Source organism: Nomascus leucogenys, chromosome 22a (assembly GCF_006542625.1).
Source record: "Nomascus leucogenys isolate Asia chromosome 22a, Asia_NLE_v1, whole genome shotgun sequence".
Lineage (NCBI taxonomy): Eukaryota > Metazoa > Chordata > Mammalia > Primates > Hylobatidae > Nomascus > Nomascus leucogenys.
The window spans coordinates 65,384,482-65,402,581 of record NC_044402.1 but is presented as its reverse complement, the minus strand read 5'-3'; the positions used below and the strand labels follow the sequence as shown (position 1 = coordinate 65,402,581).

The window sequence follows — 18,100 nt, the reverse complement described above, 5'->3', positions numbered from 1 at the left end:
TTTTTTTTCAAGATACTTTTTATTTTGCATTGCTTTCTTAGACTTACCAAAAATTTGGTAAGACAGTACAGAGAATTCCCAGATAGCCCTCACCCAGTTTCAGTTTCTCTAATGTTATCATCTTACAATACCCTGCTATATTTGTCAAGATTAAGAAATCAACACTACTGTTAAAAATACTCCAGATTCTATTCAGACTTCATCAGTTTTTTCATTACTGATCTTTTTCTGTTCCAGGATCTGATCCAAGAAAGCACATTGCATTTGGCTCACATGTCTCCTTAGTCTCATGTGGTCTGTGATTGTTTCTCAGGATTTCCTTATTTTCTATGATTTTTACAGTTTTGAGGAATACTCTAAAATGCCCCAGGGATATTTTGTAGAATGTCCTTCAACTTGAGTTTGCTGGATGTTTTAGCTCATGATTAGATTGGGATTATGAATTTTTAGAAGGATTGCCTAGAACAAATCCACATGACTTATCAATGGTGACGTTAATGTTGATCACTTGGTGAAGATGGCATTTGTCATTTTTCTCCCCTGTAAAGTTACTATGTTTCCTTTTCCATATTCCACTCTTTGGAAGTGAGTCACTAATTTTAGTGAAGACTCACAAGGGAAGGGACTGAGTTCTACCTCCTTGAGTGGAGGGTATTTACCTATATTATCTTGGATTCTTTTTTAAGGAAGGTTTGTCAAAGAGAAAAGAGGTTTAAAAATGAAGGCGTGATCATATTCTACTGTAAAATTTATGCAGATAAAAAAATCAAAGGATTGTATTGATTTTGGCAAAATAAAAGTTAGGGTTGTTTTAGGAGGAACAGCTTCAACTCAATTTTGAGGATGCCAGCCAGATGACTGGGAAGAAGGGTGAATGAGTGAAAGGAATTAAGACAGCATATGGGAACATGTCTTTGAAGATGCTTAGCCTTAGAGTGGAGCTAGGAAAGGCAACTACAGCCAAGGATTCATGTGAGAATTATATTGTTCTTTTTGTACATTTTGTTCTAGGAACATAATTCTCACTTTCAATCCAGGGTTTTAGTGAACTTAGTCATACGAGAATACAACTTTCAAAATTTTCACCCTAATTAAATTCAGTAAATTTAAATCACAAAGTTTATATATAAAAATCCAAAGTTGTTGTTATAGATTTTGTTACTTTTTAACCATTTGTATGAAAAAGATTTTTGTAAAATAAAAAGCAGATCCAGAAGAAAAACATTTGAAATCAAATGTGTATCAAACATGCCTACATTTTCTCAGCTAGTATATGTTAAATCTAAGTAGATGCCAAATCTGAGTAGATAATCTGACTCCTCTCTACATAGCCCTACTCGGTGTGTAATGCGTATTTAATAAATGCTGTTTGAACAATTGCAGGAGGCCTTGCAACTGTCCCTGACCAACTGATGTTTACAGGTTAATGTGAGCTTCAAACTTTTACAGTTACTATAGAGATCTTCGTACTTGCAACCACTGGCTGGAATAAAAACAAAGAAAGTAGTCACTTCATTATCATTTGCTTTCATAACAGCAACACAAACAATACATTCTATATGAACGGAGAGTAGGGAAGTGAGCAAACAAGTTGACATTATTACACTAAGATGGCCATTTTATATCTTGAGGGACACATAAGGTCACTTAAGTAAACACATTGATTCTTTGATTCTTTTTTAAATTCGAGCCTTTGGAAATGTTTCTAAGATGAACTGATACATTTTCCTCACTCAACAAGTGAGCAGAGTAAAATTAATTTAAATGAATTTCTCTAGAACTGCAATATCCAAAATGGTAGATATTTGTCATGTGGTTGTTTAAACTTAAATTAATTAAAATTAATTACAATTAAATAAAATTAAAATTTCAGGTCTTTCCTCAACAACACCAGTTATATCAAGTGCTCAGTAGCCACGTGTCTAAGGGCTACTTTATAGGAATATTGAACATCTTCATCACTGTGGAAAGTTACATTGGACACAGTTGTTCTAGACTCTAATAGCGCCAGTCTTTCTCTCAGGTCTAAGTAATTATTATAGGAAGATGTAAATGTATAATGTAAAAGGTGGAGAGAATGTCATTATGATTATTGGACATTTCTACTTGGATGTCCTTCAGTGGCCACAAACTCAATAAATCTCAAACTAAATTCATCATCTTATCTACAAGCTTGACATTTCCTTATTATTTCCCAACAACTGTTTCACTTGGTTTACCCAGTTTCAGAGAAATGGCACTCCCAACTATTAAACAATTCAAGCCAGGAGCCAGGAATCAACTGGAACTTGTTTCTATTTTTTTTTTTTTTTTTGTAATCAGTACTCAACAATACCAGATAACAACTGACTATTCTACTTTCTTCCTATTTTTCATACCTGTCTATTTTTTTCATTCATTTTGCCCTAATGCAGTAAAGATACCCATTTGTTTTTGAGTGTGTGTTTTTCCAACAGTCTCCTAGCTGACTTTCATCCAATTGCTTCTTCCTACTACTGTTGGGAGCTCTTTAGAAAACATAGTTCAGATGTTATCATTCTTCTGTTTAAAATCTTTCAGTTGGCTGATTATTACTAACAAGATAAATTTCAAGCTTCTTAGAAAATAGATTTGGCAGTGCTGGAAATATTTGGATTTTCCTTCTTTAGTTGATTTACAGCTTTGGTATTATCGGTATTCTGAATTATAGCTATACAATTCAGTCAGAAAAAAAAACTTACAATTCAGTCAGCTGAATGCATCTGAAAGGTAAAAATCTCAACGAATGGGTCAACTGCATTATCAGTAATAACTTTAGTAACATATCCTAGTTAAACAAAAATATCATCTCTTTGTACTTTTATTTATAAAAGCACAAAATGAAATTGTATAAGATATATATTTATTTACCCCTTTTTGCTAAAATATTTTTGAGGCTTCTGCAAGCTAATACTAGATACAGATTTGATTTTGACTTTTAAAATGTATATAAAATTATTAGCAAGCAGAAATGTAAGTGATTATTATATTAAACTTGATGACTAACCACACTATGGCAAAAATGAGGAAGTTAGTATGATAAATTCATTAGCATATGAGGAATTGCAGTATTTGGAGTCCCTGTCTGGATTGAGCCATATTCTATGGTCTCATACTCTTAGATGTACATTTGTTTTCCTTTTTTAAAAAAATGCTGTATTTTGTATAATGATACAAACTTTGATGAGAATAAACTTCCTATTTAATTACAATGTTATTCCACAGACATATTTTCATATATGCCAATATATAACATGGATGGTAAGTGTTTCAACAGGTTACATATGATAACAGGCCAAATTTTACATTGCAAATAATACATAGATACTGAACAGTGTAAAATTTTCACTTAAAAACACTCTGTAAGGCTGGGTGTGATGGCTCACACCTGTAATCCCAGCACTTCGGGTGGCTGAGGTGGGCAGATCGCTTGATGGCCAGAAGTTCGAGACCAGTGTGCCCTACATGGCAAAACCCTGTCTCTACAAAAAGTACAAAAATTAATCAGGTGTGGTGGCATGTGCCTGTAGTCCCAGCTACTCAGGAGGCTGAGGCACTAGAATCACTTGATCCCTGCAAGCGGAGGTTGCAGTGAGCCGAGATGGCGCCACTGCACTCCAGCCTGGTCGACAGAGCCAGACAGACTCCTTTTTTTTGTGCTTTGCATGAAGGCATTGCTTAAGTTGGTTGTCTTCAGATTTCTCAATTCTTAGAAGAAATGTCAGATCATTTTATTTTATTATCAAGTTAATCACTTCAAACTTACTGCATAGTCCATCGTCACAGTTATCTGGGCAACTGGCACAAGGTGCTCCTTGTTCATAAGGGACATATAGTCTGTTAGCCCAATTACCACTGAAATTCGAGATAAAAATGTCAAATATTTTTCATTTTTATGTTTAGTTTATGCTCCAAGGTTAGTATCAGTCACCAAATATACATGAGTATTTATTAAATGTTTTTAATTATGTCAAAAAATTAAAAATATAATCTCAGAGTATATTCAGACAATAATGCAAATTAAGAGAATAATTCACACATTCATTCACTTTCCTGACCATAATCTTGCAACCTGAGAAACTGAAATAGGATAATTAAAGTCTAAAGTTTTTAGAGTGTATTTCAATGTGGCAACACACTTCGTCTCCCAACAGACTTCATCAAATTGCTAAGATGATGTACCACAAGGTGCTGGCAAGGGGTAAAACATATCCCCTAGAGAGATAAGAAAAGTTCCTGAACCACAGAAGGTTGCAATATGAAAAATAACATTTAATGTTAAATGTAACTTATAATTAAAAATAAAAAATACCATAATTTCTATAATATGAAGTAGGGTAAGTACAGTTTCAGTGTAAATTTTGGCTTTTAGGTGGGGTGGTGATTTTCACATGGTTTTTGCTGTATGTTTGTGAAAGGGTATTGGGCTTGGGAAGGTTTGGGAATGTCTAAAGGTGGTGTGTATGAGATGTTTATGTTTGCCAAGAATGGGAATGTTAGGGAAAAAAAAGATTTAATTAATACTAATCTCCTCTGTGTGTTCATCTTACAGTGACTAGCTTGTACATCATTGATGATTATTTTCCTATCGGTAATTATCATCTGAAAATAAAGAAAGTCAAAGTCTTAATTGCACTAAGTAGGTTAATGGTCTAAGGCTATGTAGCTGAATCTCAGCCTTTCTTCACAGAATATAGCTGTAGGTGTGTGAGCACTTACAAATGTGAAATAGATATCAAAGTGTTCTGGAAGTTCTCTTTTCCCTGCTTTCTCTCATTACTAATTCCAACTCTCACTTCACATGCTGACTCCAGATGCTCTCCTCTCATGACCAGGCATTTGGAGGCAGTCTCCCAGGGTCTTTCAATTTTCTGTATTAACAGGGTTAATTCTTTGCTGAAAAATGACCTTACAGGTCATATGTCTCAAACAGGAATCCTACATCACCTGGGATATCTAAAGCCTCAAAATAAGTCATGCAGAAAGCTGAGTTTGGGGAAAACCCCTCCCACTAGTGGTGAACAACTTCAAATATTAAAAGGAAATTAAAGCTAATAGATATGTTGTGAATATATCTTCAATATATCCACAGATTTTTTTTGTGAGTAGGTCAACTATATTGCTTGAGAAAAAAAAAGTGGACTTTCTGCGGAATACCCAAGATAATTAAGAAATTAGGATCTTAATGGATGGTTCCATGTAATTTTTTTTGTGGTAAATTCTAAGAAGCAAAAATTTAAGATATTACCTTTTCTTGGCTATTTGAAATATATTGGGGATCTCTTAAAAGTCTTTGAGGTCCAAGATTTAATCATTTCTTAATGTATAATGTGAAATTTTCTGATAAGCATAAGTAAGAGCATTTGAGCAGAAAGGACTGATATTACTAAAATGGGTAGTTCTTCATTTGTTTGTTACCTTACTTTATCCCTGGACTAATTATCAAGCTTCCAGTTTCTCGTGTGTAAACTTAGCATGAACTGATAAAATTATATTTAGACAACTACACACTACATGTACTTATGAAGTAACCATGAGCATAGGAAAAGGCAATTGAGAGAGGAGACAAATTATTTTAGGCATGAGGAAAGACAGCTCCCTGTTCAATAATACTTGGAACTGGAACTGAAAACTTTATCTTTCTGAGAAGTTGGTTGAATGTGTCTCAACTTTAGAAAACATTTCTAAAGATTAATCTCCTTCACCTTTACTGAAATATGCTTTTTAGTTTGTTTTTTTATTAAATGTTAAATTGTATTTAGCATTATTGACAATAAATGCTAAAATATATACTTACGCAGGACAATATTGGCAAACATAGTAGTATTTTAGAACTTTTTGATCGGGACAGTAGGCATTTCCACATCCAACGAGGTATGAAGAGTACCAAACAACCTATAAACCAATAGGTGAAGATATGAGAGCACATTAGAGAAGAAGGAAATACCAAAAAACAAATAGTAGGAAATACAAAATTGAGAAGAATGTTACCGACACATTTTGTTTTCATATACCTTATGGCTATATTTAGTTAAATTATTGAATCAAACTAAAACACTTTAAAATATTACATTTCCATGTAATTCCTTTTTGAGACTGTTGGACAAAGATTATGCTTCCCTACCATGATCCTGCAGTCTATTAAAAAATGACAGCTCACAGCTGAAATACTCACCAAATGCCAGACTATTCTATATTCACTTGAAATTTCCCCCAAATTCAACTTGGAATCAGTCAAAATTTGAAGAATCCTTTTTTTTAGGGCACTTATAAAGGAGATGGTTTTTCATTTCTTCTCCTTACCTGTGTATAATGTCCAACCACTGCGTTGGGAGTCTTTGGCCCTACACCAAAGTCAAAATCATTGTACTCATCAAACCAGCTTTGGATTGCTTGTGACCATGAACTGGGGGCACTTGACATGTAGAGATTCTCACCACATTTTAGACCTAAGAAGGAACAGACCACTTATGAGGAAAGCAATAAAGCATGCAATGGCAAAATACACACACACACACACACACACTACACACAGCAGAATCCCTGTTTTTTAAATACTGTCCCCCGTACCCATCGTTAATGAATATTGACTAATACATAAGGAGGGTGCCTCAGATCCTTATCAGCTATAAGCTGAATAGAAGCCAGATTTGCCCAATACTTGAGGCTGGTCTCAACATGCAAAACTTTGAGTAGATGGAGAAGCCTTTTTTCTTTAATATCTGCTCTCCCTGGATTCATTTATTTACACATTGAATTCTTCACATGTGTGTGCCTTATGAGCTTTCAGCTTTGTAATGTGAGCTTGCTGAAGGCAGAGATCAACTTAGTAATTCCTCTCCTGCTCTAGCCCATACTCAACAGAGGTTCTCATATATAGGAATCTGAATAAGTGGTTAGAATTATTATTTTGTGTGAATTTTTTAAAAAGTCTTATGCTCAGTCTTTAAGAGCCCTAAACATGAAGCAAATGACACCATAAAAGACAATATTTTCACAGGTTACAGGCCTCCTCTTAGCAAATCAGAACATCACAGGCCACACTCTGCTCAAAAAATAAGGAAAAAAGTGCCTTGCAGCCCAGAAATACTTCAACGCTTTTTCAAGCCCTGAAATTAATATTTATATTTGGATGGCTCAACAAGGAATGTCTATATGCTACTTAAAGAGAGTATAAACTACCTTTGTATAGCTCCTTTGAGAGGGAAAGAAAGAAGCTAAGATTTTAACAATAGATTGGGATTTTCAAGACCATTTCTTTCAATCTTCTCGTGACCATAGTTACCCCCTTTCATAAATTTATTATAGTTTTATTTCAAAAATATAGATAACAGTGGCAGTCCTATTTTCAAAACAAGCCAGTTATTTACTGCTTGTAAATCTGGCTTGCCTTTACCTATGTTATTTTTGATAATTCAATAAGTATTTTATCTGATAGCTCATCCATATGATATTTTATCTAATTGTTTTTATATTTATTGATGTATCGGTTATGTCTTGCAGGTCATTTTTTTAGTCTAATATAGTATGCATTGTAAACAACCAGAAAATATGAAAGACATGGCTTACTGTCATCAAAAATTCAAAAGAAAATAATAAAAGTTAATGCTAATGTTAAATACGTTTTTCATAAAATTCAGGAACAGTTTGACAAAATTTAAAATATTTTATAGAAACAAAATTAAGTAGGTTTCAAAACACAAGTAGGCTGCATATTGTCACTAAAAGGGTACTGATTTAGAAGCCAGAAATTCTAATTCCAAATTTCCTATATATGACATTAATTGCCAATCATCATTTTCTTCCAGGCTGTTGGTTTTCTAATCTCTGTAATTGGGAAAGAGATGATCTGTAACCTGCTTTACTCCTGAGCTGATTGAGAGGTACAAACGTGATACTGTGTGAGACAGTTTTTGTAAAATTTATATAAAACAATAAGCACAGATGGTGCTTCTCAGAGTTATCTCTACATATAGATAGTCCATATTGAAAAAGGTAGCATTAGAAGCAATATTTATTTACAAAGTTTTCTTAATGCAACACCATAACATGGTTTCTGATTATTTTACTTGTTGATTTATTCAACAAATATTTCCTAATTTACATACTGGTCTTTCGATCCTTTGGGTTACTGTGTCTGTAATTGCACTGGTTTGCCCACTTTTGGGCATTTGCTGCAGCCTCTTTGTTCCATTCCTGAAACAAGGACAGAAAAAAGATATCCACTCAATGTCTCAAACCTCAAAGGAGCATAAGCTTTATAATCAGGTTATAGATTGATTTACATCATCATAAAATTTCTGTACAAGCATCTTCTAATTTTTATAGTAATCAAATATATATATTTTTGATGTGCCTTTATCTGCTCCACAAAGAAATATAGGTAATATGTCTACCCTAAGTAATTGAAAAGTCTAGGTTTATGGTCCAATTATTTATGACAGGACAGCAGAAACACCTAAAGATTTTTAGTAACGGTCCTATTCTAAATATTGATAAACATGTGGAGGTGCTGAGATTGCTTTTCCAACAATGAAGTAATTAGCTGGCTTACTTCATTTCTGGTCCTTTTTTTCTTTCTTTCCCCCTCACTGAATATGTTTGGGAGACATGTGGCCTTTGGTACAGGGCCCAGAAAAGTAGATTGTTATTTACCCTAAATGGCATTTATCTTCAAGGGAAAAGGTCTTTCTGATCTTAGATTAGGACAGATAAGACAAGGAGCAGAAAAACATAATGGCTTTTCACCGTATGTCCAAAGATTAGGTTTTAATTCTGCCTCCATAATTTAAATAGCCCTATGAATTTGACATTATGCAACCATTATAAAGAGAAGTTAAGAAATTCAGCTCTGCCCGTTACACAGCTCAAATGAAATAGAAAAATACAGACAGAACTTTGTAAACTTCAAAGTTATTAAGAGATTTTAGTTGCCAGCCGCCTGCTCCTTCCACAGCTTGTTCACATCCCTCTCCTTTGCAATATCACCTCTTACCATCTTCAGCATGTTTCTGGCAGGTGGAGAGACTGCTCTCCTCAGTTCATTGTGTTTATTCACAATCTCCCTTTGCACTTGTGTTTGGGTGGTTAACAAAGCAGTAAAAGTGGGATCCTAAGGGAAAATAAAATTACAATTATTTTTTAACATTGCTGGAAATTGCACATAATGGTAACTATGTTAGTTCAAGGGAACAAAGACCATTTTTAAAAAAAGTGTTGCCAATACTAGGTAAACATTGTCAACGACTGCCAAAGCTATGACTTTTTAATGGAAAAGTATTAGATGAAAGTTTTCAGAATGGGGATATAATTCATGGCATGACAAACTAAAATCTCCTCTGAGGCCACAAATACCAATTTCTGGGTTAAGAGAGGTCTTAATGTGATTTTTCTAGATATATGAGTGATAACATCTTATAGTGACAAGGGTACATGATAGGAATTATTAAGACATTCACACTCAGGCTGCAGCAAAGAAGTTGTAAGGATTGGGGCATATGATTTACCCTAAGACTCTAGGGGGAATTTCTGCCTGAAATGGTGTCTGGTATTTAAAAAAAATGCTTAGGCTCAGCCTAAGTGCATGTGTAACATGCAATACTCTAGTAAAAGAGTTTTATGTATTACGTAGCAAATTTTATGGGATCACCCAAAAGATAGTTTTACCACATTAAAAAAAATCTCCAAGGCAATTTGCGGGGTGGAGCAAAGTCATTTAATTAATGAACTTTAATACCCTCATGTGGCTAGGGGCTACCATATTGATCACCACAGCTTTAAACATCATTATGTTAACTTCCTTGAGCTACTAATGAGTACTTTAAGATGTACCAGACACTCCAGACCTTTTCACTTTTGAAGATTGATCTAGTAGCTTGCTATCCGTCATGGTTGCCTGAATTTTTCTGAAGATTTTTGACTTCAACCATACCTTATCTTCATTTGCTGGAAAAGATGGAAGCAGCCCAGCAACCAGGAACAACAGCACTGGGAATAATGTCATTGCTGGGAAAACAAAACCGGTGGAACAGGGATCTGCATTAAAATGATTAGTACGTGCTGTTGAGTAACATGGGGGTGGGAGAAATGTAATGACCTCCATTATCCCAAATTCATTACTAATGTAACAGGAGAAGACTTGTCACATGGAGCCAGCAGAATGACAGTGGATTCAGCTTTCAAAGTATGCATTCAACTGAGACTATAAAGAACAAACCAAAATTCCTGACTGAAGCCCTTGAAGCATGCCTATAAATGCTAAGGACTTTCTACCTCCTTCTGCAGCTCCGCAGTCTTCTCTGTGTAACTATCTTTAGGTTCTAGGAGTGGATTCTTCACAATGACAATTCAGTAGCTTCCAACTGTGATTATTACTGGAGTATTACTGCATTAGCCCTTGCCGATTTCCTTAAGTGCTGTCTACACTTTTATAAATATAACCTTATTAACATCTCTTTAAATTAGAAGTTAGCATGTGCCAGTTCTTTTCCATCAGGGATCTGGCTCATATACTTGCCATTCTTCGAACCCTAGAAAGTCCTCTAAGTATATGCTTTTCATGCATACTTTTAAACTACTCTCTTCAAGTTTACCCATGCAGCCAGCCTCCTAACTCCTTTCCTCTCAAAACTTTCTCTAATACCGTGCCTCAAATTTAAAAAGGCAACATTTTTTTCCCTCTGGATCTTAAAACAAAAAGGTAATAATTTGATTCTCATGTTTAAGGGATTACTAACCCTATCTGTATTAATATCCTTAATATGTTCACATTCTTTATCTCACTAATTCAACTCCTTGGAATTCTACTGAAATTATAAACTATACTAAAAATGTTTTAAGCATAAAATTTTCATCACGTTATCATTTATAAGGGTTAAAACATTGTAAATTAATTATATGCCTAGCAATAGGGAACTATAATGTCTGAGTAAATGAGAATACATCCTCTTATGGCCGTATATTAGACATAAAAACCACTATACATTTATGGTTGTTTTGTAACCTCAGAGAAGAAGCTTAGGCTTCAGTGTTAAGTTTAAAAACAAGAAAGCAGAACAAATAGTATATGGTAGACCCTTAGCCTTCTGTTTTGGACTGAATGTTAATAGAAGTAGTGACTCATCCTACAAAAGCTCTTCCTTCTTAGTAATTCACTGGTTCCTCCTGAACCTCAGCTCTTGGGGGCTGGGACTGGGTCTCCCTTAGACTATGAACTTAGCTAACACCAAATCCCCACAGAACTCCCAAAGGAAGAGCTTTCCACCCCAGACTGGTTCCCAGCACTAAATTCAGCTTTCCCTTCTCCTAACCAGCACCTCCGCACCCCACCACCCCACCCACTGTGAATCTAAGTATTGGGATGCAGCCTGATATACACTTGCAAAACCCATTTTCATGCTATTAAAGTCAATGCCACAAACCATCTCGCCCCAGCATCGCCCCACAATCACCCCACAAGTATGGGACTTCGCTGGTATCCATTTGTATCACTTTTTCAAAGACATTTCCAATGGAAGAACAAGAAAATGGGAGCAGGGGAGATACACTTTTGATAACAAGTGTGGTTTTATTTTGCATTAGTAAACACACTTGAAGCCTGGAAAAGAAAAAAAAGAATCCACGAAAAATGATGGTGCCAGAATGCAGATCTGGAACTCCAGAAGACCTCAAACTACTGGTGTTATAGACCTTGAAACTCACTCAAAAATAACTTAACCTGGCCCTGCTTCCACTTCTAAATTAATATGTTGATGCCCTAACTCCTAGTGTGCTGTATTTAGAGATGGGCCCTCTAGTGGGCCTCCTGCAGAATTTGAGAGCAAAAGAGGAAAAACAGATCCCTATTTTCATTTGTAAGTCAGACAATTAGGTATTCTTCTTTCCTTTAGGAGACATTTATCAAGTTTTGTACACTCTATTCAGGATAACATGTTATAATATTGCTGCATATGATCAAGTGAACAAGACTTGGTTCTTGCCCTCAGAGTCCTAGTATATAATTACGGGAGCTCATCATTCAAGTACCCAGAGTGGGAGCTGGTTGAATTTTCTCACGTGTGCAAAAGAGGAGACTAAAATTTTATTTCCTTTTACAGTGATCCATTTCAATGCTGTATAGAGAGAGATGGGGAAGAATCTAGTACAATTCAGGGCTCAGGGAGTAAACAACTTGAATGAGATAAATATGATAAAGATACAACATCAGCTTTAAGACCAATAATGGTGACAGAGGGTCGCTGTAATATTTCACTCCATCCCCACCTCTCCTCCCAAGGGACTACTGTAAATAGCAGGTGCAAGTGGAAAATGATTTGTCTGCAATTCCATTTAGTAGTAGCGTCACATAGAAGGTACTAGAAAGAATGAAAAAAAATAGCCTCTCCTGTCATTCACTTCCATGAAGGAATTTCTAAGTGTATTAGTTATACATTATTTTCTGCTATTTCCTGGAAATAAACATTAGATTTCTCTTAATTCATTTCCCTTGAAAGACTTATTTTGCTATGTGTAAGTCACTGAGTCCTACCTTTTATATGGTTTTCTGTTCTGTTCTGGTTTTCCTTTTTCAAAGAAATTAATAATTTATCTCAAGTGTGATTAGAGAAAAATCAAATCCCTGGATTTCAAAGATTTACGATTTCAAATAGTGATGGTTTGCTACTAATTCCAGATCTACAGCAGAGCAAATTGTGTCTTTCTGAAGCATAAATGTATATAATACAATTAAACTGTAACATTCTGTGCCTTCTTCACACTGATGTTAGGACCACTTGGTATGTTTGAAACACTCCCTTAGAAAAGGAAATCATTTTCTCAAATGACCTGATATCACTGCATATTGACTGACAGCATATATCTACAAAAATTCTATAGGCATATCTGGCCTTAACAGTCCATTTTGTGGAAATAAGGATTTGCAAATTAGGAAGTAGGACAAATTTGCTTAGTGCTAAGAGAAGAATTAATCAAATGGGTTATTTATAAAGCAAGCCTTTGGCTTTTATTCCAGGCAGAATATCAAAATAGGCAAGCTTCTTGCTGCCACCCCAAAATTAACTCTGAAAAAATTATAGAAGCAAGAGGGAAACAGGGATTCCAAGAAAATACTGAAAAGATAGTGAGAAAATTTGAGGAAAATAAAGTCTCTCATGACTTCTAGAATGTGTATATGGATGTGTGTGTGTGTGTGTGTGTGTGTGTGTTGTGTATAGTGAATGTGAAGGAGAGGGGAGTGCTGCATCCAACAGCAGTGGTTGGTCTAAAGTAATGCCTGTTAGTTCCTACTCTTGCCTCAAAACAATCATTGATTCCTCTTTATTTGCAAAATTCTGCAACAACAGAAAAACGCTTGCTCTAGTGCTATGTGTCAGCAAAGTAGCACCAAGGAACTGTAAGAACCATCCTGTGTGGGGCTGGGTGCGGTGGCTAATGCCTGTAATCCCAGGACTTTGGGAGGCCGAGGTGAGCAGATCACGAGATCAAGAGATCGAGACCAACCTAGCTAACACGGTGAAACCCCATCTCTACTAAAAACACACAAAAATTAGCCGGGCGTGGTGGCGAGAGCCTGTAGTCCCAGGTACGGGGGAGGCTGAGGCAGGAGAATTGGGTGAACCTGGGAGGCGGAGCTTGCAGTGAGCCGAGATCGCGCCACTGCCCTCCAACCTGGGCGACAGAGTGAGACTCCGTCTCAGAACAAACAAACAAACGAACAAACAAACAAAAAAACAAAAGTACCATCCTGTGTGAAGAACCAATGATAATAAGATCATGTGTGATAGCACTCTCCAGTGCTCCTATAGTCACACCTTCTTACTCCCTAGTGTTGTATGGTTCAAATTAGCTTGACTACTTCCTCCCAATGCTGTTTTCTCCTGAAATGTAATCTGAGGAGTGGATATAATTCCGGGATTGACTCATAAAAGGCATAAGAATAATAGTAAATAATACATAAGCCCACTTCATCAATGAATTGCAAGAATCCTAACCAAATATTAACTCATCAATTTCAAAAATATATTAAAAATATCATGACCAAGTAAAGTTATACGAGGACTGTAAGAATAATTCAAAATTAGAAAATTCATTGGTAAAATTCATCACATTAACAGACTAAAGCAAAGTAATATGACAAAAAATACATCATTAAATTCAACCCCTGTATGTAGTTTTTTTTTTTTTAAAAAACATAGAAGAGATCATTACTTTGGTAGGAAGCATATACTGCAAATCTATATCCAATATAATGGTTATTGGAGAAATTCTAGGTGCATTTCATTTAATATTGGGAACAAGAAAAGAATGACTAATTTATTTAATACAGTACTGGAGAGATCCTAATCAAAGCTGTAAGAAAAGAAAATATATACATATACATATATATGTATATAATATATACAAGTAATGTAATGTATACATCATGTTATATGTAATAATATAAAATGTATTATTATATATATAAAATATTTGCAACTTTTGTAAGAGAAGAGGTAAAATTGTTATTGTTTTCAAATGATAAGATCATCTATCTGGAGAACACACCAAAATTAACAATTTTGCTAGATGCACTATCAACTTACAAAAATACCATTTCTATTACTGGAAACACTCAACTAGAATATAATATTTAAGAAACACTTATAACAGTTAAAAAAACTATACAGTATCTGGGAAACAGCAAAATAAATTTAAAAATCCTTTTTGGAGAAAATCTTAAAACTTTAATAAAGAACATAGCAGAAGTTCTGAATAAATTGGAGAGTTTTGTAATGCTTTTCAATGGCACATGTTAGCATAAAGATATCAATCCTAAACTAACCTGATAATTGTTTACTTTAATTCCAATACAAATTTTAAGTGGCTTATGAATAACTAAGTAAACTTTTAAAAGAAGAATTGCCTGGGAGCAGTGGCTCACGCCTGTAATCCTAGCACTTTGGGAGGCCCAGGAGGGTGGGTTGCCTGAGCTCAGGAGTTCAAGAGCACCCCGTGCAACATGGTGAAACCCCATCTCTACTAAAACTACAAAAGTTAGCCGGGCTTGGTGGTGCATGCCTGTAATCCCAGCTACTGGGGAGGCTGAGGCAGGAGAATTGCTTGAAACCAGGAGGTGGAGGTGGAGGCTGCAGCGAGCCGAGAGTGTGCCACTGCACTCCAGCCTGGGCAACAGAGTGAGACTCTGTCTCAAAAAAAAAAAAAAAAGAAGAAAAGAAAAAGAAAAAAAAGAAAGAAGAATTAATTGGGTTATCTTTTCATATTAGTTATTAAGATAGACTTCAAACATTTGTTGACAAAAATTTAATATTATTGTAGGAACAGATAAATCAACCGATGGAGGAAAATACAAAACTTAAGAGACAGACCAAACATCATAGCATTAAAAAGCAAAGGAGGGAGAACAGACAATAGAAATATTTTAAAGGATTATGTGGATTAGAAAAGATGTCAAAAGCATTAACACATGTGAGTATAATGTGTGCACTATAGGTATAGACACATTTATAAACTAGTCACAGCACAGAAAAGTATTTGATGCAATATTTTCTTACTTAAAATTTAATAGTTAATCTTTATTCTGATCACTTTCTTTCATCTTATTATGTATCTGTGATGCAGAAAGCAGCCTATGCCAATATGCAAAGTTTGCAAAACTGCTAGACTTCATCAAGTAAGAAATTCGTAAAGATATCCAAATAAGAATAGCTGTCTTGCATTTCTTGAGAAGCACTTTTTGTTTCAAGGACGAATTCCCTCCCTTTTAATTGAATTCAATAAATAACGTAACTGAAATTCATAGCAATTATCAGATTTACATTACTTGAGAATTCTGACACTCTTCCTCCCAATTCATCCCTGCCTCTTACAAATCAGAAGCCCCAATTTACCTCACAACTCATCAATGCAGGGTAACTCCCAGGCTTGAAACTTGTCATCAATTTAATTTCTTTTGATCCACTTTCAGAGGTCTTAGTCATACAGGCAGACATTCTAGATTTGGTTTTAACTAGCAGAAGAGGCAACACCGGATCTTCTATGGCTATTGCAAATACTCCCAGAGTTTCCTGGATAGCATTTAGCCACAGGGAAGAAAAGTATTTTACTTTAAAATCTTCTGTCTAGTGGTAAATAACCCCTTTCATGTTGTCATTAGGTAGTTCTGTGGTCTCCTACTATCTGATTCTTCAGAATCACTTCTAATATGCTACGGAATATAAAGCTGTATGTGGAAATTGCTTCCTTAGATGAAATATGCATGATAGATATTATATTTAAATTACCTACATAAACATGACTGAGTAGACTGACTTTTGACTGAAAAACTTCTAAAAGTCTTTTTTTTGTTTTTGATCTGAGTGCATTTCATGAGGTAAATTGCATTTTATGTTGATGGTCTTTAATAAAATACTTTTTAATCTTGAGATCAGTGCTATAATTTTGTTTTGACCAATTTATAACTTTTGCTATGGCATCCCATATAGCTGTATGGTTTAATATTAGTAAAAGTTACTGATGTAAAATATGCACACACATATATTCATAGTTTTTCATTTTTCTATTAAAAATAGTTCTAGTACAATTGTTTCCAAAAGTCATAGACATGGGAATTAATTATATTACTTTAGAATGAAAGATAAAATTTTATTTTAATTTCAAACTGGATAAAAGTGCTTTTGGAATAATAAAGCTGTCTATATATTAGCTTCTCAGCTTAAAATGAATATATTAAGATAATTACTCTCATTAAAAGTTATCAATAAACTTTGGAAAATTGTAGATAAAATATACTGAATATATCACTTTATCATTGATAAGGTGTAAATGTGTTGTTCACCTTGAAATAAATAATGTTCACCTTGAAATAAAGGAGTTATCACTTACCAGTGGTTTCCAGAGCAGGATGAAGTATTTGTTTCATCTATTGACAGAAGGAGGGTGCAGAGAGAGAAGGTTAGAGCCGTATATATGAAACACCTATTTCCTGTTTTGGCAAATTCTGGTTGTGCAAGTAACTCTAGATCAACAAGGCCTGAAACAGGATTTGTCATACCAGTAGTCTCAAATTTCATTGCTGGTTTTCTAATCATGGTTTTGAAATTATTTGGTGATTCCTCAAATGGCTTTTAAAAATAAATTGCTATATCAAGTTTTGTAATTGTGCATTTATTCTTTGAAGCTCATATATTACAATTTATCCATATTTTTGCCAGTCAATAGTTTGAAAATTCTTAGCCAAATTATTATCATCACAACATTAGAGTTTTCAGAATTACTTTTGTTGGATTGAAATTAAGCTCATAATTTTCATGAACTCTAGAGGACACAATGTTTTTTACAGCTATCTAAAATGTTTATTAATAATCTATTGGACATTACTGTTTTGGATAATAATTTTATCTTTAATGTTTGTAAATACAAGGCCACAGTGACTTTCAGAACTCAATGGCCAAACACATCATAACTCATTGGTATTTCTATGTTCAAAGATGTGCTGTATTTACTTTTATTTTCTGGTTGTATAAAATCAAACATAATATTGATCTCCATGCTAAATTATCATTATTTGGTTCTGTTCATCTATGGAAGATGTCAATCATTCCAGGCTTGTTTCCATAGCACAATAATGAAGTGGGGTGGACTAACAATTTCAGATTTCCTCTACTTCTAAAATACAATAATCTTAAATATTGAGTTTATATAAATAAAGAAGTATAAATTAATAAATCACAAGTAACATATACGTAGCAACCAGACATTCCTGCATGCTTATGTTGGCACATAGATTGCACCTTGTGGTGCATAATTCAATAGTTTCTGTTCATTTTCATTTTTATATTTAGCTTTATTGATCAATGTGACAAAATGTATAATCACAGATCAATGTCTACACAATAGGCACATTTTAAAATTATAGTTAATTTTGAGTTCAAGAATTAGATACTTCTAAATGTCTGTTATAAGAGAGTTGAGAACTCAGAAAATCAGGTTGGATTTTACCATTAAAAAATGGTTAACCATTTGCTGCCATGTCTCCAAGTAACTTCTAGAATCTTTTTACTTTATGAACACGTGAAGTGGAAGCTCT

At 34.5% G+C, this 18,100-nt stretch overlaps 1 protein-coding gene across 6 annotated transcripts; it reads right to left on the bottom strand.

The window, feature by feature from the left end:
• Positions 1–17,021, bottom strand: CRISP3 (cysteine rich secretory protein 3). Of its 6 annotated transcripts, none has more exons than XM_012505392.2 (8): positions 16,897–17,021; positions 9,950–10,053; positions 9,014–9,130; positions 8,127–8,214; positions 6,322–6,467; positions 5,816–5,913; positions 3,785–3,873; positions 1–1,483 (listed from the first exon to the last, which is right to left on the bottom strand). In XM_012505392.2, the coding sequence occupies exons 1-8, from the start codon at positions 16,931–16,933 to the stop codon at positions 1,356–1,358; spliced, it is 807 nt and encodes a 268-aa protein (XP_012360846.2). In that variant the 5' UTR covers positions 16,934–17,021; the 3' UTR covers positions 1–1,355. The 6 variants fall into 6 exon arrangements, with proteins under 6 accessions (XP_012360846.2, XP_003254226.2, XP_030658455.1 ...); XM_003254178.4 differs by having other exon boundaries at positions 9,950–10,023; XM_030802595.1 differs by having other exon boundaries at positions 9,950–10,077; positions 16,897–16,954.
• Positions 17,022–18,100: the final 1,079 nt, after the last annotated feature.

Excerpts from the sequence above, each read along its gene's own strand:
- CRISP3 (XM_030802595.1), bottom strand. The coding sequence starts at position 16,933 with ATGAAACAAATACTTCATCCTGCTCTGGAAACCACTG. Across the intron at positions 9,131-9,949 it reads TTCCAGCAAATGAAGATAAG|GATCCCACTTTTACTGCTTT; the intron begins GTATGGTTGAAG and ends ATTTTCCCTTAG. Across the intron at positions 1,484-3,784 it reads CTGTGACGATGGACTATGCA|CCAGTGGTTGCAAGTACGAA; the intron begins GTAAGTTTGAAG and ends TTTTTATTCCAG.